The following is a 26,453-nucleotide window of genomic DNA, read 5'->3' as shown; positions in this document are numbered from 1 at the left end:
GGCAGACTCTACTGTCTGAGACACTAGGGAAGCTCAATTAGTAATGAAAATACAATTACTGTATTTAGTAATGAAAATTTAGTAAATTTAGTAATGAAAATACATATTTGGACAATTTTGTCCAAATATCACAAAATAAATGTGATATTCTTTTGTATTGTGAAGGATTCTTTTCTCCCTTTTAAGTCAGTTGCATCAACCAATCTCTTCTATTTTCAGTAGAATGTTACTACAGACACAGTCTAATCAAATATACCTGGGTTAAAGTGGATCTTGATTTAGTCACTTTCTATTGACAAAACTTTGATGAAATTACAGATATTCTCTATATTCTGCACACTTAGCCTAAAAATGTGGATAAAATATTATCATCATGGGGTGGTTTTGTTAATTACCGGGAGTAATCCATTTATACCACCCAGCACCATGCCTGGCAATAAAAAATGTTACACCTCTGAATCATTTTACTTTTAATTTATTTCACTATCACAGAAGATGATATAAATATGTGCAAAACATTAGAAAGACACAACTATTATAAGCCCTTAAAATACTAACTGATATTATTAAACTCCTGCTTTAACTGTCTATCACTGCATCCCTTACCTTTTCTCCAACACCACCAACTGAGCCAATGGATCCTGGAGGTCCTTGTGGTCCCTGCAGTTTAAGAAAGGGAATACAGTTATCCTTACTCTTGTAATAAGATACAAATTCATAAACATACATCCACTTGTTCTCAAAGAGAGAAATATGTGCAAGAATATCTCAACTCATTTGAAAGATGAGACAAAATGATGAACTTTATGAAGTTGTCAAATGTGCTGGATAGCAAATAATTTAATTGTATTACATTGATTTTCAAATGCACCAGAATTCTGGAGATAAAGCAGAGGACTTTCCAACTCTAGTCATGTCAGTTGATACTTGGAACATAATTTCAATTTTTCTGCCAGTTGAGTAGATCAGATTTAGAGGATGGTTTTGCAGATTTTCTTAGTGGATCAAAATATGACTCTGATTAAGAATATTACAATCCATGCAAAAACAATATAAACCATCTCTTAGTCTTTAAATTACTTAGAAGAATTAAAACCTAAAAGCATTTTTAGTATATCTGCATGTAATTTATTTTACCTAGTTCTGGCCTGCCAGCATTAAAACCAGGAATAACAGAAGAGCAATAAAGACAAGAATAAATAACTTGCTCTTTATGAAAAGGGAAAGTCAAATGGAAACAGAACACCAAAGTCTATAAATTTGTTAATAGTAACAATAAGATAAATATGACATTACACACCTGTAATATTGGAACAATCAGTCAACAGTTAAGCTTGGGGGAGATCATTTATACAATTAAGAGGAAACATTTTTTACAGGGTAAGAAGTAAATATATTATAATGCACACATTACTCTGATATATTTTACAGAAAAAAATACAAAATTGCAAAACTTTTAGATAAAGGATGTTTGGGGCACAGACCTAGGCTACTGTAATCAAGGCAATTACTAACCATCTCCTCAAGCAGTTGTAAAAAATAAAGGTTAAATCTGAAACAATTCAGCAGCAGTGTGGAATTATTATGTGCAAGACACAGTAATTTGAACTGAATAATGTGGTGCTTTAGTGAATATTTCTCCCTCAATATATATTTCTCACTAAATATATAATGAATATAAACTTTGTACCTATATTATAGTAACATTTGTAGGGACTAGCTCCCTACAAAGCCTTTCTTTTCCTTTAAAAAAAATGAAGTGAGTAAATGACACTTAAGCTATTGTTCATGTAAACATTTCAAAGGAGTGTAATTATCCCCATTGTATTTTAGATACTGCCTGCCATTATGTAATATCTATATAACTTCAAAATAACTAACATATTTCACAGTCTTACATCAGCTCCATTGGGACCTTGAGGACCTCTTGGGCCTGGAGGACCAGGTGGACCCTGTAAGAGAAGAATATTAAGGTTTATGTAGACTGAACTCAAATGCATTCCTGATGTTTTCATTTTGTGATTAAGAAAACAAAAAGAAGCTTCAGTCTGCAAAATCATAGTCAATAAAGCAAATCAGGTATCATTCTTAATGGATACAAGATCATGTTAGCAAATGCTTCTTTACACATAGATATGGGGAAATTAGAACTGCAGGAAGAACAATTTAATTAAAAATTATAAAAGTCTATTAATACTATCCAGTACAATGAATTCATAATACAACTAAAATATTATATACCAGAATATACTAGAATGCTAGAGTATAAAGGAGACATAAAGTTGGGAAAATAAACAGTGCTTGAGTAGATTTAGAATTCATTAATTCTACATTTTTTATTTGTATATTTTCACTTTTTTAATGTCAGCTCTCATGTTATATATGCCAGAACTGGAATAAGATTAACTGTTTAGTTGTCATCCTTAAATAAAGGTTCTTGCTCCTGGCTATGCATTAAAATTACCTTGGGACAATTTTTGTAAAATACTGATGGCCAGAACCCCTTACTTCAAGACTGTGTTTAAATTCATCTGTAGTAAATCCCAGGGCGTTAGTACTTAGAGGTCACAGTTTATTCTCATGTCATGTTTGACTATTAGCTATTAGCTATTACCATAAATCAGAGAGAATGTATTAATGATTCAGGGGACCATAGCAAGAGTATTCAGAGAGAAGCTTGCTATGCAACTGAAACTCTTTAGGGTATTAATTAGTTATTTTGAATGGGCAATGTTTATGTTTCTTGTTCCTTATAAAATCTAACATGTAAGTATAAAATTATCAAAATATGTATTTTGAAGGGAGCAAATATTGGAGGCAATGTTTACCAAAGGGAAAGAGCAATTAGAAAATGTATTCATTTCATTATAGATGTCAATTACCCTGGCTTATTTTTTCCTTACCAAGGTAGTCCTTGATCAACAAATATATGTATTTTAAATTTTTAGCTGAAATATTAAATTTAGAGCAAAAATCCAGAATCAATAATTGAATATTATTAGGCCAAAGCATTTTGATTAAGATAAAATTCCTCATTAAATTAAGAATTTGTTTTAAAGGGTAATTAATTTTTAATAGTACGTTAACATTTGTTAGTTACCTAAATCCTGGGTAACAATTATCTATTATTCACCTGTTTCACATCAAAGGCCAGAGCTAAAGCTAAAGACTAAAAAAAAAAAAACAAAGTGTAAAAAAAAAAAAAACAAAGTGTAGCAGTTTAAATGGCAACCCATTCCAGTGTTCTTTCCTGGAGAATCCCAGGGACAGGGGAGCCCCTGGTGGGCTGCTATCTATGGGGTCGCACAGAGTTGGACAGACTGAAGCGACTTAGCAGCAGCAGCAACAATATATACACAGAGAAATAAAACAGATATAACAATATATCAACCAAAAAAGGCCATATGTGTGCACAACATTATTCTGAAGAGAGAAAAAGGAAAGATAGAGAAATAGTCAAGACAGTGCGAGAAACTTTAAAAGTGGCAGGTGCAAGTCTGGGTGAGGAACAGGGAGCCAACAATCTGAAAAGTCATAACCTTTAAGACTACTTTGTTTATATTAATAAGCCTTGAGAAAGATACTAGTGATGTGGAAATTCACAATATACATCAATTCTAGAAAATAAAAACTTACCATGGGACCAACATCCCCATTCTCTCCTTTTTCACCAGGTGGGCCTGGAAGACCCTAAGAAAATATAAATAGAAAAACAGTAAAATTCATTCATGTATTTAAAAAGAAATATTTGTCCAATTTCTCATATAGAATTCAAAGTTAAATACAGCTAAATAAGAATGTGGAATTAAGACTCATAAACTATCATCTGTCAAAATACACATAATGCAAATATTGACTAAAATTAGGGAATCATATATGTACATTCACAAAATTCATGCTTTGCATAGTATTATACTTTTGATTTCAATTACAAGAACTAAATATATAATTTGTTCTGGGAATTTATGAATACCTAATCATTTTCTCTATCTTTTATGAGTAGTATATGGAATTAACATTGTAAAAATGTTTTTGAAAAATCTTGTTCCAAATTATTTTAGGACACCTCTTCCCGGTGAGGATTTTATAGATAGGAACAGTTAGACAAAACTCCTTTGAAAATAAATATTCCATCCAACATATGTCCAGGGTTACAAATATCTTCTGATCTCTTGACCTGTTAATTCCAGTTCTGGATCTTAAAAACTCATAAGGCCAAGAGACCTGATATATTACACTTCCTTTATTTACTCAAATCTATTTCCTTTATGTTCAATTGCAGTGTAATTGCTTTAGGAGAGGTTCTATGCTATTGAATAAAATCAGAGCAGCTGCACTCAGATTTCACCTGGCCCTATCTTTATGGGCCAGCAAAAAAAATTACTGTACTCCCTCTTGATTTTCCTAATTCCCCTCATCATATCTGTTTATATTTCCTCTTTTATAATACTTTGTACACATTTGAATCGTACACTTAAAAACACAATTGTACCACTTGTTTGCATACTTATACTCATGGGATGTCAAGGCTGTATATTGTCACCCTGCTTACTTAACTTATATGCAGAATATATCATGCAAAGTGCTAGGATGGATGTAGCACAAGCTGGAACCAAGATTGCTGGGCGATACATCAATAACCTCAGATACACAGATGACACCACCCTTATGGCAGAAACTGAAGAAGAACTAAAGAGCCTCTTAATGAAAGTGAAAGAGGAGAGTGAAAAAGTTGGCCTAAAACTCAACATTCAGAAAACAAAGATCATGACATCCGGTCCCATCACTTCATGGCAAATAGATGGGGAAACAATGGAAATAGTGAGACACTTTATTTTGGAGACTCCAAAATCACTGCAGATGGTGACTGCAGCTATGAAATTAAAAGACGATTACTCCTTGGAAGAAAAGCAATGACCAACCTAGACAGCATATTAAAAAGCAGGGACATTACTTTGCCAAAAAAGGTCTGTCTAATCAAGGCTATGGTTTTCCAGTAGTCATGTATGGATGTGAGAGTTGGACTATGAAGAAATCTGAGCACAGAAGAATTGATGCTTTTGAACTGTGGTGTTGGAGAAGACTCTTGAGAGTTCCTCAGACTGCAAGGAGATCCAACCAGACAATCCTAAAGGAAATCAGTCCTGAATATTCATTGGAAGGACTGATGCTGAAGCTGAAACTCCAATACTTTGGCCACCTGATGTGAAGAACTGACTCAATGGAAAAGACCCTGATGCTGGGAAAGATTGAAGGCAGGAGGAGAAGGGGATGACAGAAGATGAGATGGTTGGATGGCATCAACAACTCAATGGTCATGAGTTTGAGCAAGCTTCAGGAGTTGGTTATGGACAGGGAAGCCTGGTGTGCTGCAGTCCATGGGGTCACAGAGTATTGGACATAACTGAGCAATTGAACTGAACTGAACTCATGGGACATTGCTCTTTCAGGTCAATCTTTTGTCTCTAACAACTGGCAGAGCACCAGGGAAAAATAGAGATTTTAATGAAATATAGAATTTATATTTTAATTAATTTTAATTGGAAGCTAATTACTTTACAATATTGTAGTGGTTTTTGCCATACATTCACATGAATCAGCCATGGGTGTACATGTGTCCATTAGCAGATGAATGGATAAGAAAGCTATGGTACATATACACAATGGAATATTACTCAGCCATTAAAAAGAATACATTTGAATCAGTTCTAATGAAGTGGATGAAACTGGAGCCTATTATACAGAGTGAAGTAAGTCAGAAAGAAAAACACCAATACAGTATCAGTTCAGTTCAGTCACTCAGTTGTGTCCAATTCTTTGCGGCCCCACAAACCGCAGCACGCCAGGCCCAATACAGTGTACTAATGCATGTATATGTAATTTAGAAAGATGGTAACAATAACCCTATATGCGGGACAGTGGAGACACAGCTGTATAGAACAGTCTATTGGACTCTGTGAGAGAGGGCGAGGGTAAGATGATCTGAGAGAATAGCATTGAAACATCTATATTATCATATGTGAAATAGTTCGCCAGTCCAGGTTCAATGCATGAGACAGGGTGCTCACAGCTAGTGCACTGGGATGATGCAGAAGTATGGGATGGGAAGGGAGGTGGGAGAGGGTTCAGGATGGGGAACACATGTACACCCATGGCTGATTCATATCAATGTATGGCAAAAACCAAAACAGTATTGTAAAGTAATTAGCCTCCAATTAAAATAAATTAATTTTAAAAAAGAAAAAAGTAATCTTGAATAGATAATGATGATATTTGATATTTTTATCCTTATCTTGTTATATTTCAGTTTTTAAATGCTGGTAATAAGCCACTAAATTGTTTTTGTGATATACCAATTCCATATGACTCTCAGTTTGGCGAGAGGATACTTTACTGAGTATATTTGTAAATTTTTTAATGTTCTGTATATTCATTTGTATAAGGAAATCTTAATTACTGATTTATAATAACATATATCAGAATTTCATTTATTTTTTCTCATTTTGTAAGTTAGATGTCTAGGAAAATAGCCTATCATATGTACTTGCCAAATGGTTATTGTCAACTGATGCTAGCTTCTAGAATTACTAGAGAAGTTCCTGGGAGGAAATAGCCAGGTAGTGTTTCCAATTTTATCCCGCTTAAAGATAATCTGAAAGAGGTCACTAAAATTTTAGATTCCAAGATCCACAACCAAAGAGATTCTAATTCATTGATGGAGAACATAAACTCAAATTCTTAAAAAGACAAGTAGATTTTTAACATAGATGAAATAAACGTTTCAGTTTAAGCCCATTTCCTTAAGTATTAAGCATTACAATGTAAACATAATTAAGCTCTTATAAACACCACATAAATTAACAATCACATTCCTTGTATCCCACCAACTGTAGTATATAGTGCATCTGATTTGTGATTTCCAAATTGAATGTTATATAAATATTAGTTCATAGTTGTCTTATATTTCTATAACACACCTAGTCTGCATTGCCATTTTATTTATGCATATGTTATTCTTGATATTAGTTCAGTAGAAACCACCCAATAGAAAAATATTGAAATATTTATCTCTTTTTATGAAGTTTGATTATAGTTCAAATTCTCTTGCATTGCAGGCAGATTCTTTACCAGCTGAGTAACAAAGGAAGCCAAATACTGGAGTGGGTAGCCTATCCGTTCTCCAGCAGATCTTCCTGACTCAGTCATTGAACTGGGGTCTCCTGAATTGTAGGGTTATTCTTTACCAACTGAGTTACCAGGGAAGCCCCAAGTTTAGACAGAATGTTCTTATTGAAATCAGTAGAAACACAATGAGTCAAATCCTTTTTTTGCAGCAACTAAATGTGCAAAATGGCACTCCAGTATTAATCAGTTTTCAAATGTCCCAGCATTTTTCTAAGGAGTAATTTATGCATAGAGAGATTCTGCTATAAGATCTGTTAATTTAAAATCATTTACCTCTTAAATGATGAAATAAAAAATGAATTCAGGCCAAGAACTCTCATTCTATGTGTGTTCTTCATATGGAGACAAATAGTAAGCAACTAGACTTCTACATTATTATTATTAATGTCTAATATAATTGCTAACATCTATTCTGCCCCAAAGACTCAATTAAAGGATGAAGACACAATTGTGAGCATGGTAATTAAATTAACATCTTTTCAGATTCCTGATTTAAAGAGGTACTCTGGGAAAATATAATCAATTTTTTTGGGAATTGATTTCTTGAATCACCTTCATCAAATATCATATTTCTTACTCTGTGTAAATGAAGACTTTTTAAAATACAATATTTTGTAAATACAAGTTACAAGGCACCTTTTTTAATCATGACAACTAAATTTCTAAATTACAACCTTATAGAATTCAGAATAATCAGTTAAATGAAAAAGCAGAAAATGAATGGTAATATATACATCAGCAATCTAATTTCTAATGCCTTGTTATTTTCAAATATATGTGCTGCTCATACAACTGTAGAGAAGGAAATGGCAACCCACTCCAGTATTCTTGCCTGGAGAATCCTGTGGACAGAGGAGCCTGGTTGGCTGCTCTGCATAGGGTTGCATAGAGTCAGACATGATTGAAGCGACTTAGCATGCATGCATGCACTGGAAAAGGAAATGGCAACCCCTCCAGTATTCTTGCCTGGAGAATCCCAGGGACAGAGGAGCCTGCTGGGCTGCCACCTATGGGGTTGCACACAGTCGGACATGAGTGAAATGACTTAGCAGCAGCAGCACCAGCATACATACTGATATATATTGCTCAGCATTGCTTATTTATAAGAGAAGACTCTATACATGGACATCACCAGATGGTCAACACCGAAATCAGATTGATTATATTCTTTGCAGCCAAAGATGGAGAAGCTCTATACAGTCAGCAAAAACAAGACCAGGAGCTGACTGTGGCTCAGACCATGAACACCTTATTGCCAAATTCAGACTTAAATTGAAGAAAGTAGGGAAAACCACTAGACCATTCAGGTATGACCTAAATCAAATCCCTTATGATTATACAGTGGAAGTGAGAAATAGATTTAAGGGCCTAGATCTGATAGATAGAGTGCCTGATGAATGAGGTTCATGACATTGCACAGGAGACAGGGATCAAGATCATTCCCATAGAAAAGAAATGCAAAAGCAAAATGGCTGTCTGGGGAGGCCTTACAAATAGCTGTGAAAAGAAAAGAAGCGAAAAGCAAAGGAGAAAAGGAAAGATATAAACATCTGAATGCAGAGTTCCAGAGAATAGCAAGAAGAGATAAGAAAGCCTTCTTCAGCGATCAGTGCAAAGAAATAGAGGAAAACAACAGAATGGGAAAGACTAGGGATCTCTTCAAGAAAATCAGAGATACCAAAGGAACATTTCATGCAAAGATGAGCTCGATAAAGGACAGAAATGGTATGGACCTAACAAAGCAGAAGATATTAAGAAGAGATGGCAAGAATACACAGACGAACTATACAAAAAAGATCTTCACGACCCAGATAATCACGATGGTGTGATCACTCACCTAGAGCCAGACATCCTGGAATGTGAAGTCAACTGGGCCTTAGAAAGCATCACTATGAACAAAGCTAGTGGAGGTGATGGAATTCCAGTTGAGCTGTTCCAAATCCTGAAAGATGATGCTGTGAAAGTGCTGCACTCAATATGCCAGCAAATTTGGAAAACTCAGCAGTGGCCACAGGACTGGAAAAGGTCAGTTTTCATTCCAATCCCAAAGAAAGGCAATGCCAAAGAATGCTCAAACTACCGCACAATTGCACTCATCTCACACGCTAGTAAAGTAATGCTCAAAATTCTCCAAACCAGGCTTCAGCAATATGTGAACTGTGAACTTCCTGATGTTCAAGCTGGTTTTAGAAAAGGCAGAGGAACCAGAGATCAAATTGCCAACATCTGCTGGATCATGGAAAAAGCAAGAGAGTTCCAGAAAAACATCTATTTCTGCTTTATTGACATGCCAAAGCCTTTGACTGTGTGGATCACAACAAACTGTGGAAAATTCTGAAAGAGATGGGAATACCAGACCACCTGATCTGCCTCTTGAGAAATTGGTATGCAGGTCAGGAAGCAACAGTTAGAACTAGACATGGAACAACAGACTGGTTCCAAATAGGAAAAGGAGTCCGTCAAGGCTGTATATTGTCACCCTGTTTATTTAATTTATATGCAGAGTATATCATGAGAAATGCTGGACTGGAAGAAACACAGGCTGGAATCAGGATTGCCGGGAGAAGTATCAATAACCTCAGATATGCAGATGACACCACCCTTACGGCAGAAAGTGAAGAGGAACTAAAAAGCCTCTTGATGAAAGTGAAAGAGGAGAGTGAAAAAGTTGGCTTGAAGCTCAACATTCAGAAAACGAAGATCATGGCATCTGGTCCCATCACTTCATGGGAAATAGATGGGGGAACAGTGGAAACAGTGTCAGACTTTATTTTTTTGGGTTCCAAAATCACTGCAGATGGTGATTGCAGCCATGAAATTAAAAGACACTTACTCCTTGGAAGTAAAGTTATGACCAACCTAGATAGCATATTCAAAAGCAGAGACATTACATTGCCTACAAAGATCCGTATAGTCAAGGATATGGTTTTTCCAGTGGTCATGAATGGACGTGATAGTTGGACTATGAAGAAAGCTGAACGCCAAAGAAGTGATGCTTTTGAACTGTGGTGTTGGAGAAGACTCTTGAGAGTCCCTTGGACTGCAAGGAGATCCAATCAGTCCATCCTAACGGAGATCAGCCCTGGGATTTCTTTGGAAGGAATGATGCTAAAGCTGAAACTCCAGTACTTTGGCCAGCTGATGCAAAGAACTGACTCATTGGAAAAGACTCTGATGCTGGGAGGGATTGGGGGCAGGAGGAGAAGGGGATGACAGAGGATGAGATGGCTGGATGGTGTCACCGAAACGATGGACATGAGTCTGAGTGAACTCCGGGAGATGGTGATGGACAGGGAGGCCTGGCGTGCTGTGATTCATGGGGTCGCAGAGAGTCAGACATGACTGAGTGACTGAACTGAACTGAAGGTACTTTTAATATTAAAAATTATTATGAACTAGATGATTTAATCATTTATAAAATTGCTAATGTGGCATAACTAATATCCATATGTACCCAAATATCATTTAAACAAAATTTTATGATCTTTTATAGAATCACTAGGTAAGTATCGAATAAACAAGTGGCAGAAGAAAGCCAGATGTTTCCAGTTTGTAGGAAGCGGTTAACATCATATTGAAGAAAGGCAACTCAGACAGATATCTACTATGCAATGTTTTGCCTAACAACCCAGTTATAAGCTATATTTAAAGACAATTTCTTAGCCTACAATGTTTTACAACGTAGTACTTCTTAATGGGTTTCACATCAGATCAGATCAGATTTTGAGTTCCTCTTCACTTTCTGCCATAAGGGTGGTATCATCTGCATATCTGAGGTTATTGATATTTCTCCCAGCAATCTTGATTCCAGCTTGTGTTTCTTCCAGTCCAGCGTTTCTCATGATGTATTCTGCATATAAGTTAAATAAACAGGATGACAATATACAGGCTTGACAAACTCCTTTTCCTATCTGGAACCAGTCTGTTGTTCCATGTCCAGTTCTAACTGTTGCTTCCTGACCTGCATACAGATTTCTCAAGAGGCAGGTTAGGTGATCTGGTATTCCCGTCTCTTTCAGAATTTTCCACAGTTTATTGTGATCCACACAAAGACTTTGGCATAGTCAATAAAGCAGAAATAGATGTTTTTCTGGAACTCTCTTGCTTTTTCCATGATCCAGCAGATGTTGGCAATTTGATCTCTGGTTCCTCTGCCTTTTCTAAAAACCAGCTTGAACATCAGGAAGTTCATGGTTCACATATTGCTGAAGCCTAGCTTGAAGAATTTTAAGCATTACTTTACTAGCGTGTGAGACGAGTGCAATTGTGCGGTAGTTTGAGCATTCTTTGACATTGCCTTTCTTTGGGATTGGAATGAAAACTGACCTTTTCCAGTCCTGTGGCCACTGCTGAGTTTTCCAAATTTGCTGGCATATTGAGTGCAGCACTTTCACAGCATCATCTTTCAGGATTTGGAACAGCTCAACTGGAATTCCATCACCTCCACTAGCTTTGTTCATAGTGATGCTTTCTAAGGCCCAGTTGACTTCACATTCCAGGATGTCTGGCTCTAGGTGAGTGATCACACCATCGTGATTATCTGGGTCGTGAAGATCTTTTTTGTACAGTTCTTCTGTGTATTCTTGCCATCTCTTCTTAATATCTTCTGCTTCTGTTAGGTCCATACTATTTCTGTCCTTTATCGAGCCTATCTTTGCATGAAATGTTCCTTTAGTATCTCTGATTTTCTTGAAGAGATCCCTAGTCTTTCCCATTCTGTTGTTTTCCTCTATTTCTTTGCATTGGTCACTGAAGAAGGCTTTCTTATCTTTTCTTGCTATTCTCTGGAACTCTGCATTCAGATGTTTATATCTTTCCTTTTCTCCTTTGCTTTTTGCTTCTCTTCTTTTCACAGCTGTTTGTAAGGCCTCCCCAGACAGCCATTTTGCTTTTGCATTTCTTTTCTATGGGGATGGTCTTGATCCCTGTCTCCTGTACAATGTCACGAACCTCATTCCATAGCTCATCAGGCACTCTATCTATCAGATCTAGGCCCTTAAATCTATTTCTCACTTCCACTGTATAATCATAAGGGATTTGATTTAGGTCATACCTGAATGGTCTAGTGGTTTTCCCTACTTTCTTCAATTTAAGTCTGAATTTGGCAATAAGGAGTTCATGATCTAAGCCGCAGTCCTAATGGGTTTACTAAAATACAAATTATAATTCTAAATATAAGAAGTTATTTTAAAGATTATTTTAGTCATTTAAGTTATTTAAATGATTGGAGCTGAAGCTCCAATACTTTGGCCACCTAATGCGAAGAACTGACTCATTGGAAAAGCCCCTGATGCTGGGAAAGATTGAAGGCAGGAGGAGAAGGGGACGACAGAGAATGAGATCATTGGATGGCATCACTGACTGCATGGACATGAGTTTGAGCAAGCTCTAGGAATTGGCTATGGACAGGGAAACCTGGAGTGTTGCAGTCAATGGGATTGCAGAATTGGACATGACTGAGCGGCTAACTGAACTGAATGTTTATTTGTTTATTTTACCTATTGTGAAAGTGCTAGTCGTTGAGGTCCTGCCTGACTCTTTGTGACCCCGTGGACTGTAGTGTGGCAGCATCCTCTGTTTATAGAATTCTCCAGGCAAAAATACTGTAGTGGGTAGACATTCGCTTCTCCAGGGGAATCTTCCTGACCCAGGGATAGAACCCAATCTCCTACATGATAGGTAGATTCTTTATGATCTGAGCCACCAGGGAAGGGAAGCCTATTTTACCTCTTATTGCTTAACATTTGCTGTTGGCAATTTCTGTTAATAGCTACAGTCTTGTGTATGTGTGTGTATGTGTGCAGTCAGTCACTTCGTCATGTCTGACTCTGCCACCTCATGGACTGTAGCCCACCGGCTCCTCTGTCCCTGGAATTGTCCAGGCAAGAATACTGGAGTGAGTTACCATTTCACACTCCAGGGGATCTTCTCCACCCAGAGATGGAACCAGTCTCTTGTGTCTACTTCACTGGCAGGAAGATCCTTTACCACTAGCACCACCTGAGAAGCCACAGTTGTGATTGACAGTTTGCTATTTCTCAAAAGGCTCTTTGTTTCTGCTAGCCATCTCGAGTACTAATTTTCCTGCCGTGAGATATGTGAAAGAACTTTTCTAACATCGTGCTTTTCGATATACACTTAAAGAAGCTTGTCATTCATTTTCCATATACAATGAGAATGAAGAAAAGCAGTATTAAACCTAAGGTGGGGCTAAATAATCTCCAGAAACAGAAGCCAAGGCTGATGAAGTTTCAGAAAAATTAATAGTAATTGGTAAAAAGCAGTTAAAGTTCAGATATATGTTTAAGTAAAATGGTTATTATACTTAAAACCCGAGTTTCTAGATAGAAAAAAGGACCTCTGCTTTGTTTTACATCCACCAGAAAACCTGGTGTGAGAAGTAAGTGGGAATGACTGGATGTGCAATGCAGAAAACGTCTTACCTGAAGACCTATGGGACCAGGAGGTCCTGGGAAACCTCTGGCACCCTCATCACCTTTTTGTCCAAACATCCCCTGCTGACCTCTGGGACCTGGTTCACCATCACCTCCCTAGAGAAGACCAAGACAAATGATCACAAACTGGAAAAAATCATGATTCTGCCATAAGACATAATAAAAATATAATCATTCCTCATTTAATCAAAGTTGGTCTATTATAAGCAACCAAGTGATAAGTAGGTAAAATTTGTATGATCTGCTGCAAATATACCATTGTTTGTTTTACTTACATTATTTGATTATGGAATATGACTTATTCTGATTTTTCTCATGTTTACCAAGTGAAATAAGAGCTACATAACAAGGGAAAATAATGTTCAGAATTTCCTACAAATTAAGTACTTCCCAACTGGTTATTAGCTATCTTCCAATGATGTCACAGTGTTTTTTGTTTATAAAGATCAACTTGGCTACCTATATTAGATAATTTAAACTTGATTCAGTGTTAAGCATACAAACAAACCTATTACCACATGAAATCGACTGGTTATGTGACAGTTCATGGATCTATCTAATCAGAGAACAGAAAGGACTTAAGATTTGCTGAACAAAGAGGAACACTTACAGCAATTCCAGGGGCACCAACTGGACCTTGAAGACCTGGGGGACCAGGAGGACCCTGAAATGAGATAAAAATCTGTAAATTTGAAACTGAAGCCAGAAGAGCCTGTTATATAGTACAGAACATTTGATTGATCAAAATCTATTAAGCATCTATACACTTCTTGGAGAAAAAGGTTTTTGCATTTAGTGCAGTCAACCATTATTTATTTTACTTCTTGAGCCTCAGAGTTGCTTACTTGCAATCACTTTTAAATTGGCAGTTATTGAAAACATTCTCATCTGTAATACTGTTGATATTTAAAAAAGGATTTCTATGTGAATATTTATAAATCATGTCAAAGTTTCACACTTGAAAATTTTCAAAATACCAGATTTCTTTAGTGAGATATCTATATCTCAAAAAGAGACATGAAAAAGTTCATATATATGATATTTTCCAAAAGAAAAATAGGTTGTGGGGAATTCTATATAGACAGAAAGTAAGGATATATGAAAACCTAGAATTTTTCTCATATGTAAACACAAGCAAATTCAGTGTTATGTTTTCAGTAAACCAGAACTCCTTATTTTAAGCAATAGATTTCAGTAGCTTTATGAGTCTTCCATGCATAAACATATTTTCTTAACTGTTTTCTTTCTTTTTTTTTTTTTTTTTTATACAATCAGGCACTATAAAAGATCCAGACACGAGAGTCATGGAATTGTACCGCTCTTTTCCTTAAAACTGCCACACATTGGATACAATGTTTGAAGCATAGGCTCTGGAGATGTGGTTGAGGGACTACCAGGGTACCTTTCAGGTTTCCACTAGGTCAGTGTCTTTTTCATAGCAACACAAAGATGTTATCTGTGTTTAAACCATATGGTATTTGAACTAACAGTGTAAAAGCAATGGAGGGGAAAACTGCAGATAGTTTAGTCTCATTCTGAGGTTTTAAGGTTTGAATTATTTCATTTCTTAACACAAAGTTTTGAAAAGAGGTTTTATTAGAATTGACCAAATCTCAAACTGAATAGTTACTGCAGAGGTAATATAGTAGTAATATTATAGGGAGACATAAGGAAATAGTAATATGAAGAAATATCCATAGTTAATAGCAAAAGAAATTAAATTAATAATCCCCCTCAATAAGAAGTAGGAAACTCACGTTTTCTCCTTTGTCACCCTTGCTGCCTTTTTGTCCTGGTTCACCAATTTCACCCTGAATTTGAAATATTTGAGTTAAAATTTATATCTAATATGCCATACCTGCCATTGCACTATGATCACTATCATCTTATGACTAAATTATGTGCTAGCATTTAATGTCACTATTTAAATTGGAAAAGCCTACTGATCACTCTGCTGTATTGACTAATATTGTTGTCTAGATCATTTTCTATATGATAAGCATATAGAAAAACAAAAGTCAACTGAACTCTGAGGAATATTGCAGCTGGGATTTTCAATTCACAAAATCAATTTCATCTGAAATAACACCAGTATAAACTGATAATGGAAATACACTGATTTATATAAAAATATAATTACACATTAATCAAAAATCAATCTATTTTTTCTCCTAGTTTTCCAACTGCTAAAGTATAATGCATTATCAGCACACTGGTTAACAAATTTTGTTATATAATTTCACAGTAATGCTAGAAAGTATATTCAATTCAAACACAACACAGCTATACATTTAAAATCAAGATCTTAGAATCTCCACTTACATATTAGTAAAAAATAGAGAAGTACAGGATTATCAAAGATGTATGCAGCTCATTCTTAAATTTTAACCCTACAATATCCAAGACACCATGGTTAAATGTATACAACTAATTACTCGAATTTCACATTTATCTGAGAAACATTAAAAACAGATAAGAGTTTTTGGCATCTGCTAATTTTTCTCACTACCATTGTTCATGTCTTGTTTAGATCCCACATACTATTTCACAGGAAAATTCTAATTCTAAGCCCCTAAATTAAAACTTTTGAGCACAAGAAAGCTATATTGAAACTTTGAAAAATATATCTTTAGATTTTATATCTAATCTTAAGAAAGATTATATCTAGGATTTTTGAGAAAAAATTTATTTTTCATGGTATGTACTAACATAAATAAAGAGTACTCACCTTGTCTCCATCTTCTCCAGGGGAGCCAGCAGGCCCCGCAGGCCCGGGGAGACCCACAGGGCCTTGTACTCCATCTCTCCCTGCAGGACCTTGGGGACCTTTTTCTCCCTGCATTGAAAATCCACCAAGTCATTACTTGGCTGTAAGAAACCTATGAATTTGCCACTCATAATTTATAAGTGAAGCTACAAGAGTCATACCCTGGCTTCCATATTTAACAAGGAAATTGTTTTGATTTTCACCCAAAATGCATTTTCTCAGTAGCAAATAATAACATGAAATATCCCACATTATTTCGTGACTAAGAACACTACCATTGCTAACCATTTATGAATCTCATAAAAAATAATCAACAATCAACAAAAATAATCAATAGAATTTTCCTTTGAACCACACATTTTCAAATCAAGCATTATATATTAAAAATCAGATGCTTAATGTTTTTGAAAACTGACCCTTTATGTTACTGACCCTTTATGTTGTTCTGTATTGCTATTGAAATAGCTGGGCAGTGGCTGGTAGGCCTCAAAAACCATACAATGCATTTGCTCATATGCCCAACTTTATAATATGCTTTATATGTAGATGTTTTTCATTTTTAACAAATGTTTCATGAATTTTTCTAGATTTTGGTATTTCAATTTTCTTGCTTTTGATTCAGAATGAAAAGGTTGTTAGCTTCTTAAAATTTTTTCTTTATCTTTTGACGGTGGCATTATTTTCCTCTTTTAAAATTTAAGTATATTGTATAATTGAAAAAGTAGAGCCTTGGTAATGAAGATGGCAAAAATTCCTTTCCTAAAAGTGAAGACCTCATCAGTTCTGCACAGAGTTATTTTTTGATTGTATTTGGTAGTTCTATCTTTCCTCCTGTTATACAATCTGGGAATCCATGTCGTTAGTTCCTGCCTTTACATTATCCTGACCCCACTATCTACCCGCTTCCCTATCCCTTACCACCTCATTTCCAAGTTTTATCTCTTGAATATATTTACTTCACTTTATCTCCACCATTAATATCTTATCCCAAAATACTAGTAGCCCTCCTCTGAACTGTTGAAATACCTCCTTCCTATCTCACATCTATTCTTACTTCCAAACTATTTCCTATGTTGTAACTGGAGAGACAGATCATCTTAACAACATTCTTTAGTCAATTTACTTGTTTACCATTCCTAAGATAAAGAGCAAGCTGCTAGTGCAGTCTCCCTATTACCTGGTTTCTACTCCCTTTGCCATTGCTCTGTATTTCAACTCCTCTAGATCTTTTTTTAAACTTGATGACATTTCCTTCCTGTTACTTGGCCTGAGCATGTGTTGTTCATTTGCCTGGAATGCCCCTAGGAGGACCCTCTACTTAGTTAATTCCTCCTCATCTTTTTAATTCCATCATCAATGCCCTGTCCAAGGAAAGGCTCTGACTCCAGCTGAGGTCCTTCTGTCATAATCTGATATATATCAGTACATTTCTTTATGTCATTAACCAGAGTTTGTAATTATACATGTACTTTGTGATTCTTTGATTATTTTCCAATGCTCCATCAGACAATAAACTGTGAGAGAAGAAACTGTTTCTGTTTTCCATTGTATCTTCCTGGCCTGTGGCCCACAGTAGCCATTTAAGGAGTATTGAATTAATCTATTGCTTAATGACAAAAATAAATATCTATAAAACAACTTTTACAAGTTTATTACTTTATTGGGTTCCATATGATCTCATTTTTCAAAACTATGTCATAATCATCATTTAATAATATCTCCATTGTCACACTGGAGACCTTTTATTTCATTCAAATTAAATATTACAATGTCACAAACCTATCTCCACTTATAAAGTGTGTTATGCTATTCACAGTGAATGTCACTACTTTGAAAACATCAACTGATTCAGATATTTCTCCCTAATTTGAATTTCCTTCAGAATCTGAACTCCAAAATTGAATCTATGAAAGTATGTATAAATTAAACAGATTAATTCTTATCTGCCTTTATTATAGTACACATAATCACTTGCCAGGAATCACCTGCTGTTTATTTCTTTTGATCCTGGTATGAGTAGAATCAGGGATAACCTTTCAACAGATCTATAACAATCTAAATTTAGATTCTTCATTTTATAACCCTGCAAGATGGTAAATGCCTCCCCTATTATGGATATCTTGGCCCATAACCTACAGGACTACCAGAAACATCGCTGATCTCTCCTTAAGCAATGTTTATTTCATTACTTCTACTTCTTCATCAATATTAATAGCTGAATATTACATTAACACTGATAAAATTAGCTAATCATCCCCATGTCCTTTGTTTGACTCTGTGTGAACTTAGCCTTATCCACACCCTCAACTTTTATTCTAATTCACCAAATCCATTCCTTCTGATTCAAAAGCTAATTTATGCATTTATTTTCTAGTTATTAATTAATATTTTGATGAAAACTCTGGTTTATACCCTATGATGATGATCCTACAAAGTGAAAGAACTACAATTTCATCTACTCATCACAAAATATCAAGGTATTTTTTTTTCAGAGATAAGGAAACAAAGGTTTAGAGATGTTAACATCCCAAATAATGAACAAAATAAATAACAGAACTGAGCTCCCAGCTCAATTCTTATTGGCTCAAAGCCAGCAACGTTACTTTATTCTGACATCCTTAACTTCCTCACTTTTCATTGATTATTTCTTATTATTTGTTAAGTAGATAAATATAAACTGAAAGTGAAAGTTAAGTCATGTCCAACTTTTTGCGACCCCATGGACTATAGCCAACCGGGCTCCTCTGTCCATGGGATTTTCCAGGCAAGAATACTGGAATGGGTTGCCATTTCCTTCTCCAGGGAGATAAATATAACTGCATCACAGTAATAATAATAACCAGAGGCAATGCATTCAATTTTGCTAGTACTACCACGTCCTGCCTCCTTATTCTTCTAGGCTCAGGCTTAACTGAAGTGTTCTGTATGCACTTATTCTACTCCTTTATCATCCACCTTCTTTTTGAACCCCACTGCAATTACCCTGAAGTCTTGAATGCCCAATGACCAAATCCTGGTCTGTCTTATCTTTTGTTCTCAACTTTGAGTATTCTTGATCACTTAAAACATTCAACAAAGGAAACTCTTTTCTCTCTTGGCCTTCATGATAGTGTGCCACTGGATATATTCCATATCACTCACAGTCTCTCTTGCTCTCCCTCTTACTGGATCCTTTCAGAACTCTCACCATTACAATTTTCCCTAAAGAGTCTAGATCTTTCTTCTCTTCCCTCAATACTGCGTCAAATGGAGACTCAATAATACAGTTCCTACATCAAACTTATTCTAAATAACTCCCAGATTTGCAATCCTGACTTGGATCATTCTCTTTTCAATTATATTTACATGTTCTTGAAACTGAAAATAATGTTTCCTTGTACCTACACCTACTAATGCCTAATCAATTTATGGTCAATATATTGACTTCACTGTGTTTTGGATCTGGCATCCCCCATTTCTGTAGCAGTCTCAGACAGATGTATTATCTACATAGCTTCCTATCTGTAGTCCTTCAATCCAGTACCTCCCTAATACAATTAGTAGGTTTCTTCAATAATCATTCTTTCCATCAAAATATTTCTATTAATGCACTTAGGTAGAAAAAGTTTTAGCTTTCTTTTCTTTACCTGCTTTCCAGCACCCCCTATTCCTCCAAGTTTCTTATCTGGATGATTAATTTGGGGATACAAATTAGGCCAGTTATTGCCAGAGGTCATATGGATATTCATGGCTCTCATTTTCCATTTTCTCCCTTCCAAGGTGGTTGTTTGGTAGGTAAATAGACCAAGGACTTGCCTTTCACAGATCACTAGCTTGTCTTTCTTTCTTTATGCAAGCCTTAACTTACTGATAGTTATATGACAAATTATAATACAAGTTGTTCAGAGGAGTTAAGAACGAAGAGGTAAAAGGCTTCATGTAACATCTAAGCCAATGTCTCCGTCAGTTTTTACTAAACTTCTCCATGGAGGTTTATGAATACTTTCACCCCACACTTCTATAAGAATGTTATGCTAACCATCTTCAATCCTTTATTTATTGTTCTTTAATAAAATAACAATAGAATGAACATCTTGGACTTTTTTCATGGTGGGAATGACTGAGAGAGAATGGATGGGCAGAGCATTCTCCTTTCCCTTCCGACTCATTCTGTCAACTAATACCAAAACCCAGGCCAAATCTTAGCTCTTAAGAAGGCTTTTGATCAATAATTTCTCCTCTACATCACTGAAGTAACTTATTATAACTTTCAATACTTTTCCATATTCTTACATTCATTTCAATATTTTCTCTTCATAAATTCTAGGTATTTAACCAAGTTAAAACCCAGAATTCAATTATCTTCAGGGAATTCTGGACTTCTCTAATAAGTATTATGTAGTCTCAATTTACACTTAAAGCAATGCATATTCTTTTTCTCTGTATACATTCCTAATTGTGCTGTGCCAAAATATGAGTGCCCTGGATTTTTGAATGAAAATCAAGAATGTCCTGAATGAGTGAAATGTCCTGAATCTGTGTTTTATATCCCCTTCCAGTGCACAGTATACTATAAAGGTTTTATAGACAAATCTTTAGTTTCTGAGATTGGTTGGAAATTATAGAAATTCTAAGAGGGAGACAAAGAACAATTTTTTATGCTTTTCCATTAACATCTCAGAAAACAATGTCTAAATTTTCTTCAAATGTATTTGAAGCTGGAAATGTATTGCTTTAAAAAGTTTTCAGCAATTAAAAATGCTTTTTCTGTCACCCAAAAATTCCACCCACAGGTGATATCATCCTACCCTAATTATTCTAAGTGTTTCTAAAAGGTAGTAGACTACAGAAAAACAATCATTGCAATTTGAAAATACTAAAAAAAAATCACAAACATTAACGGCAATGGACAATGAAAGCAACATGCTAAATCAGACTGAACTTGCTAAAACTAAGGCCTTAGTGATAAAAAGGTATTTTGAAGATTATAGGCTTAAACTAAATTACATATGTCAAGACTTACATATACACAAAAGTATTGAACTCATATTTTTGCTTATGATGGTCAGCAACTTTTATATACATTTACTGGGTTTTTGCTTTAACCATGGTGGATGAGAGAATGCTTTAACTTTCTTTTTGGAAAATTAATATGATTAAATCAAAAACAGTAACAAAATTAGGAAAGGAAGCTTGATGATGAAATATAAATCTAATGAATATAATACACTGATTATTTAAATATAAATTTTTTAAACAGTAGATATAAGATAAAATAATTGACCAGATATTTTCCACCTCTTTCACTGTAGATCAAAACATAAATTACATAAAAAAGGGCAGCCACTCCCTATGTGTTTCACTTACAGACTATGAAAGTGATTGGAAATGAAGTTGTATATTGGAAATGAAGTATAGTTTTGTATAGGAGTGAAAAGTGCTCATTTTTCTAACTCTATGCTGTAAACTATAGTTTTAATCAAAAGTCCAATTTTAGAAGGACTTTTAAAAGGAGCAAAATCAGAAGCTTTTACATTAATAATATCCAATTCCCTCACAGGTATTAGGGCTTCATAAAGTGTGGAAAATGTCATCTTACTTAATTGAATTTGAAGTTTTCTGTATTATAAATACAAAAAGAAGTATGTTTACATGGCAGGCACATATGCAGAAAGAATGCAGTGGAGTATGAAGAGCTAATATCCTTGAATAAAAAGTAATAACTTGTGCAGGGTAGCAGTATAATATATTTCCTCCTTGAAATTACTTACTGGAGCACCTTTCTCTCCAGCTGGACCAGGGGGACCCTGGGGTCCTGGCCGCCCTGGCAAACCAATTGGGCCAGCTGTTCCTGCTGATCCACGTTCTCCTGGTGAGCCCTAATATAGGGGAAAAAAGGTATCTTGTTATTAAAGATGGAAAAAGAGATACTTAAGAATCACTATTCAGTATTGACATCTTATAGTTTGTATAACATAAAAGTCACTTTCAGATAACTTTAAAATTTCAGAATAATACTCACAATTTAAAAGATTAAATTCTAGCCCCAATATTAAGCACAGATATTAAAGTTAAGAAATACTGATAAGAAGAAAACTATTTCAAAATAATATATCTTTAACATTTTATAGACATTTTCTTTTTCATTTAAGTGTTCATAATTGTTCACAATGCTTTATAAAACATAAATGCAACAGTACCTTACTATACAATTTTCTCCCTGTATTATCATGAATTGGCAGGTTACATTGTCTAAGACTAACATTTTCAAAATGATTTCTGTACTTCACGTTAAACTTGCTCAGTCACAATTTCTAAGTCTTAAAAATAAGTTCAGAAATTGTCATTGCATTAATGTACAAATATAATGTTTTACATAATAAAGTTTAATAATCACTATCCCAGAGCTTGGACTTTTTCCAAGAAAATAAGTCCTTAAATTTATCTTAGAGTCCTATAGGGATCATTTGGTTTTATTATGAACACTAGACAGATAATTCACATTTGAGTAGATATGCCCATTTGAATTACAAAATAGATGCCATATGCTTTAAATTATTTTGCTTTAAAAATACTTAATATGTAAAATTTTAGAAAGTGTGGGTACTGCCTTCATGTTAATTATCTTATGAAAAATTTTTAAAAAGTGTTATTTAAAGCAAAAAAAAAAGAAATGAAAACATAGATCTACTAAGTCATATAAAGCTCAAAGTTAACCTTTTACCATCTTCAATTTTATTTAATGAAAGATAACAAGAATAATGTCTTTGGATTAAATTCCTAGATGTGTGGCTAAGTTATAATTTATTCTTTTAATTCAGGAGGAACTAAATGTGAAATATTAGAAAACATGATTTTTAGCAGATTCCCTTAATAATTAAGAAGTCTAGATAATATCATCATTTTAAAACTCAAATGATTTAAAAAGCTGGAAAATGCAGTACTTTCACATTTTTAACTAATATTATTCTGCCTATGTAATTAGAAATAATTTTATTTTACAAATATGAATTACTGACTTTGTTCTATTTTTATTAGCTAGGACACTAATTACATATGAACATAAAAACAATGATAATGACAACAACTTGTGTTAACATAGTACTTTACAATTTAAAAGTCAGTTTAACACTTATTTGTCACTTTACTCCCAGAAAGATTCTGTGGAGCTTTTGGTGCAGCTGTAGAATCTTCCTGACCCAGGAATCAAACCGGGGTCTACTTGCACTGCAGGCAGATTCTTTACCAACTTAACTATTGGGGAAGCCCAGGAATAGAATAGCAGTCTTAAAAGATGAAGAACATAAGAAGTTAAGTGTCCTTCCCATAATCAGGGAACTAGTCAAGAGCAACCCTGACCAAGGACTCTTCCCTGGGCTTTACTTCATAAAGCCACCCATTGCTTCTCGGAAAATGAAGACATTAACAACTCTCAGGGGCTATCGAATTGTAATTTCTCTAAATGTAGCACCTATTCAATTTTATTGAACTATTCCTTGACTGCAGAGGATTACAAACTATTTCTGTCTTATAATATACATGACCCTGCTAATTTAACTTACATGCAGAATGCATCATGCGAAATGTCAGGCTGGATGAAGCACAAGCTGGAATCAAGATTGCTGGGAGAAATATCAATAACCTCAGATATGCAGATGACACCACCCTTCTGGCAGAAACTGAAGAACTAAAGGGCCTCTTGATGAAAATGTAAGAGGAGAGTGAAAAAGTTGGCTTAAAGCTCAACATTCATAAAACTAAGACCATGGCATCTGGTTTCATCACTTCATGCCAAATAGATGGGGAAACAATGGAAACAGTGAGAGACTTTTTGTGGGGAGAGGCTCAAAAATCACTGCAGATGGTGATTGCAGCCGTGAAATTAAAAGACACTTGCTCCTTGGAAGAAAAGCTATGACCAACCTAGACAGCGTGTTAAAAAGCAGAGACATTATTTTGCCAGCAAATGTCTGTCTAGTCAAGCTCTGGTTGTTCCAGTAGTCATGTATGGATGTGAAACTTGCACTGTAAAGAAAGCTGAGCACTGAAGAATTGATGCTTTGAACTGTAGTGTTGGAGAAGACTCTTGAGAGTCCCTTGGACTGCAAGGAGATCCAACCAGTCCATTCTAAAGGAGATCAGTCCTGAATATCCATTGGAAGGACTGATGCTGAAGCTGAAACTCCAATACTTTGGCCACCTGGTGCGAAGAACTGACCCTGGAAAGATCGAAGGCAGGAGGAGGAGACAACAGAGGATGAGATGGTTGGATGCTATCACCAATTCAATGGACATGACTTTGAGTAAGCTCCTGGAGTTCGAAAATGGACAGGGAAGCCTGGTGTATTGCAATCCATGGGGTGGCAAAGAGTCGGACACAACCGAGCGACTGAACTAAACAGAACTGAACTGACAAGACTATTTACTATGTAATTTCTTGACATTTTTTTGGCTACATATACAAGCTACATAGAGTACTCTTTTTATTTTGTGAGGTATCTGAAAATTAAAGCAATTAAAATGAATAGAAATTATACAAATTTTAGATTATTGGGAACAACTTAAGAGTAACACTAGAAAACTAATGTTGTCTCATTTTCTTTAAGACTAACTGGACCACTGTTATGGTTGTTTTATTATAGGATATTTTAAACTTAGGAAATAGAAATCATTTGAGAAACTTCACTAAAAGTATAGTTAAAAAATCATGGAATTTGAACTTGATATAAACAAGTGACATTTTTGAGTTATAATAAGTATACATTTTAAAAACAAACTCAGGAATTGCTGTGCAGATGGATAATAATTAATCAAGTTATGTGAAAATTTTATTTTTATCAACCACATTAATCAAATATGAAAGAAAAACAATTGCAAAGGAAAATTTTATTTAGTATTTTTTAAATAAAAAGCATCTGCCCTCTGTCAAAATGTTATTTTTAATTTAATAATATTAAAATATTTTATGTAAAAGAGTCAACCACAAGCAGTGTGACTGTTAACCAGGTGGCAAGACTTTGGGTGAATGATACCAGAGGCCAGTGCAGAAAATAAAAAGGAGAATCGTCTGAGTGCATTTAACAGGTACAGTCCTAAAAGTGAAAGGAATGCAAAGATCAGTCTTATAAGTGACAGAGAAGTCAAAGAGGAAAAGTGGAGGAAGAGGAGAAGGGCAGGGGAGATAATAAAATGAACAATGTGCAACAGAGAAAGGAGCAGGAAGACAAGGAGAAAAAGAAGAGCAAGGACACTGAAATTGAGAGAAACACAAAGGTGTGCCCTGAATTACAGAAAAAAGAGGAATAAAAATTTCAGCAATGAAAGTAGTCTTTTTTGGTAAAAGTGTAAACAGAAAGGTCACAAGTGGCAAAGTAGTAAATAATCTTAGGTTGTGAAGATCCTCTGGAGGAGGAAATGGCAACCCACACTCCAGAATTCTTGCCTGGAGAATCCCATGGACAGAGGAGCCTCGTGGGCTACAGTCCATGGGGTCAGAGTCAGATGCAACTGAGCACACACACACACACACACACACACACATACAAACAGAAGACAATATACGTGTGAGCAGAGTGATTCTTTTTCATTCCAAGAAAACACTGTCATCCTTAAAGATTAGTCTTTACTTATCTGAAAATCTAATTTCTTGAGGATCAATGTGCATATAAGGTGGCTGTATTGCATTTTTAACATTTTACCTATAAAATCTCACACAAGCATTATTACCCATTAGAGTTATCAATCTAAACTAAGTATCCAATTTAAGTGCTGGGATATTTCATTTGCAATTGATGATACAAATTGTAAAGAGATACATTTTAACTTCTCAGGCCATGAAATCTTTCTCTTTGATCCTGTTTTTAAATTTAAATCCCAGCTTTTCAAAGACTACCTGAGGAAGACATCACTTTAAACTGTGTTAAGACTGACAGCTATGAGACCAAAATGATAAAAGAAGAGATTCACTAGAAAGCAGATGTGTATTTTAAGAGAATTTATTATTTTCCAACTAATGACCCTACTACACACTTATTGTATTAAGTACTTTACATGTGCAATATAATTTA

The 26,453-nt window shown here is 35.0% G+C and overlaps 1 protein-coding gene across 2 annotated transcripts in view; it reads right to left on the bottom strand.

The window, feature by feature from the left end:
* The window catches only part of COL11A1 (collagen type XI alpha 1 chain), a 223,393-nt gene that overhangs the window by 39,236 nt on the left and 157,704 nt on the right, over positions 1-26,453 (bottom strand). For both annotated transcript variants that reach the window (XM_027536365.1, XM_027536366.1), the window contains exons 42-49: positions 22,158-22,265; positions 16,369-16,476; positions 15,398-15,451; positions 14,251-14,304; positions 13,629-13,736; positions 3,637-3,690; positions 1,899-1,952; positions 607-660 (exon numbers count right to left, since the gene is read on the bottom strand). In XM_027536365.1, the coding sequence (XP_027392166.1) occupies positions 607-660; positions 1,899-1,952; positions 3,637-3,690; positions 13,629-13,736; positions 14,251-14,304; positions 15,398-15,451; positions 16,369-16,476; positions 22,158-22,265 (594 nt within the window). The remainder of the gene's footprint in view (positions 1-606; positions 661-1,898; positions 1,953-3,636; positions 3,691-13,628; positions 13,737-14,250; positions 14,305-15,397; positions 15,452-16,368; positions 16,477-22,157; positions 22,266-26,453) is intronic.

This window comes from Bos indicus x Bos taurus, chromosome 3, assembly GCF_003369695.1.
Source record: "Bos indicus x Bos taurus breed Angus x Brahman F1 hybrid chromosome 3, Bos_hybrid_MaternalHap_v2.0, whole genome shotgun sequence".
Lineage (NCBI taxonomy): Eukaryota > Metazoa > Chordata > Mammalia > Artiodactyla > Bovidae > Bos > Bos indicus x Bos taurus.
Note: the sequence above shows the minus strand (reverse complement) of the source record. Positions and strands in the feature narration are given on the sequence as shown.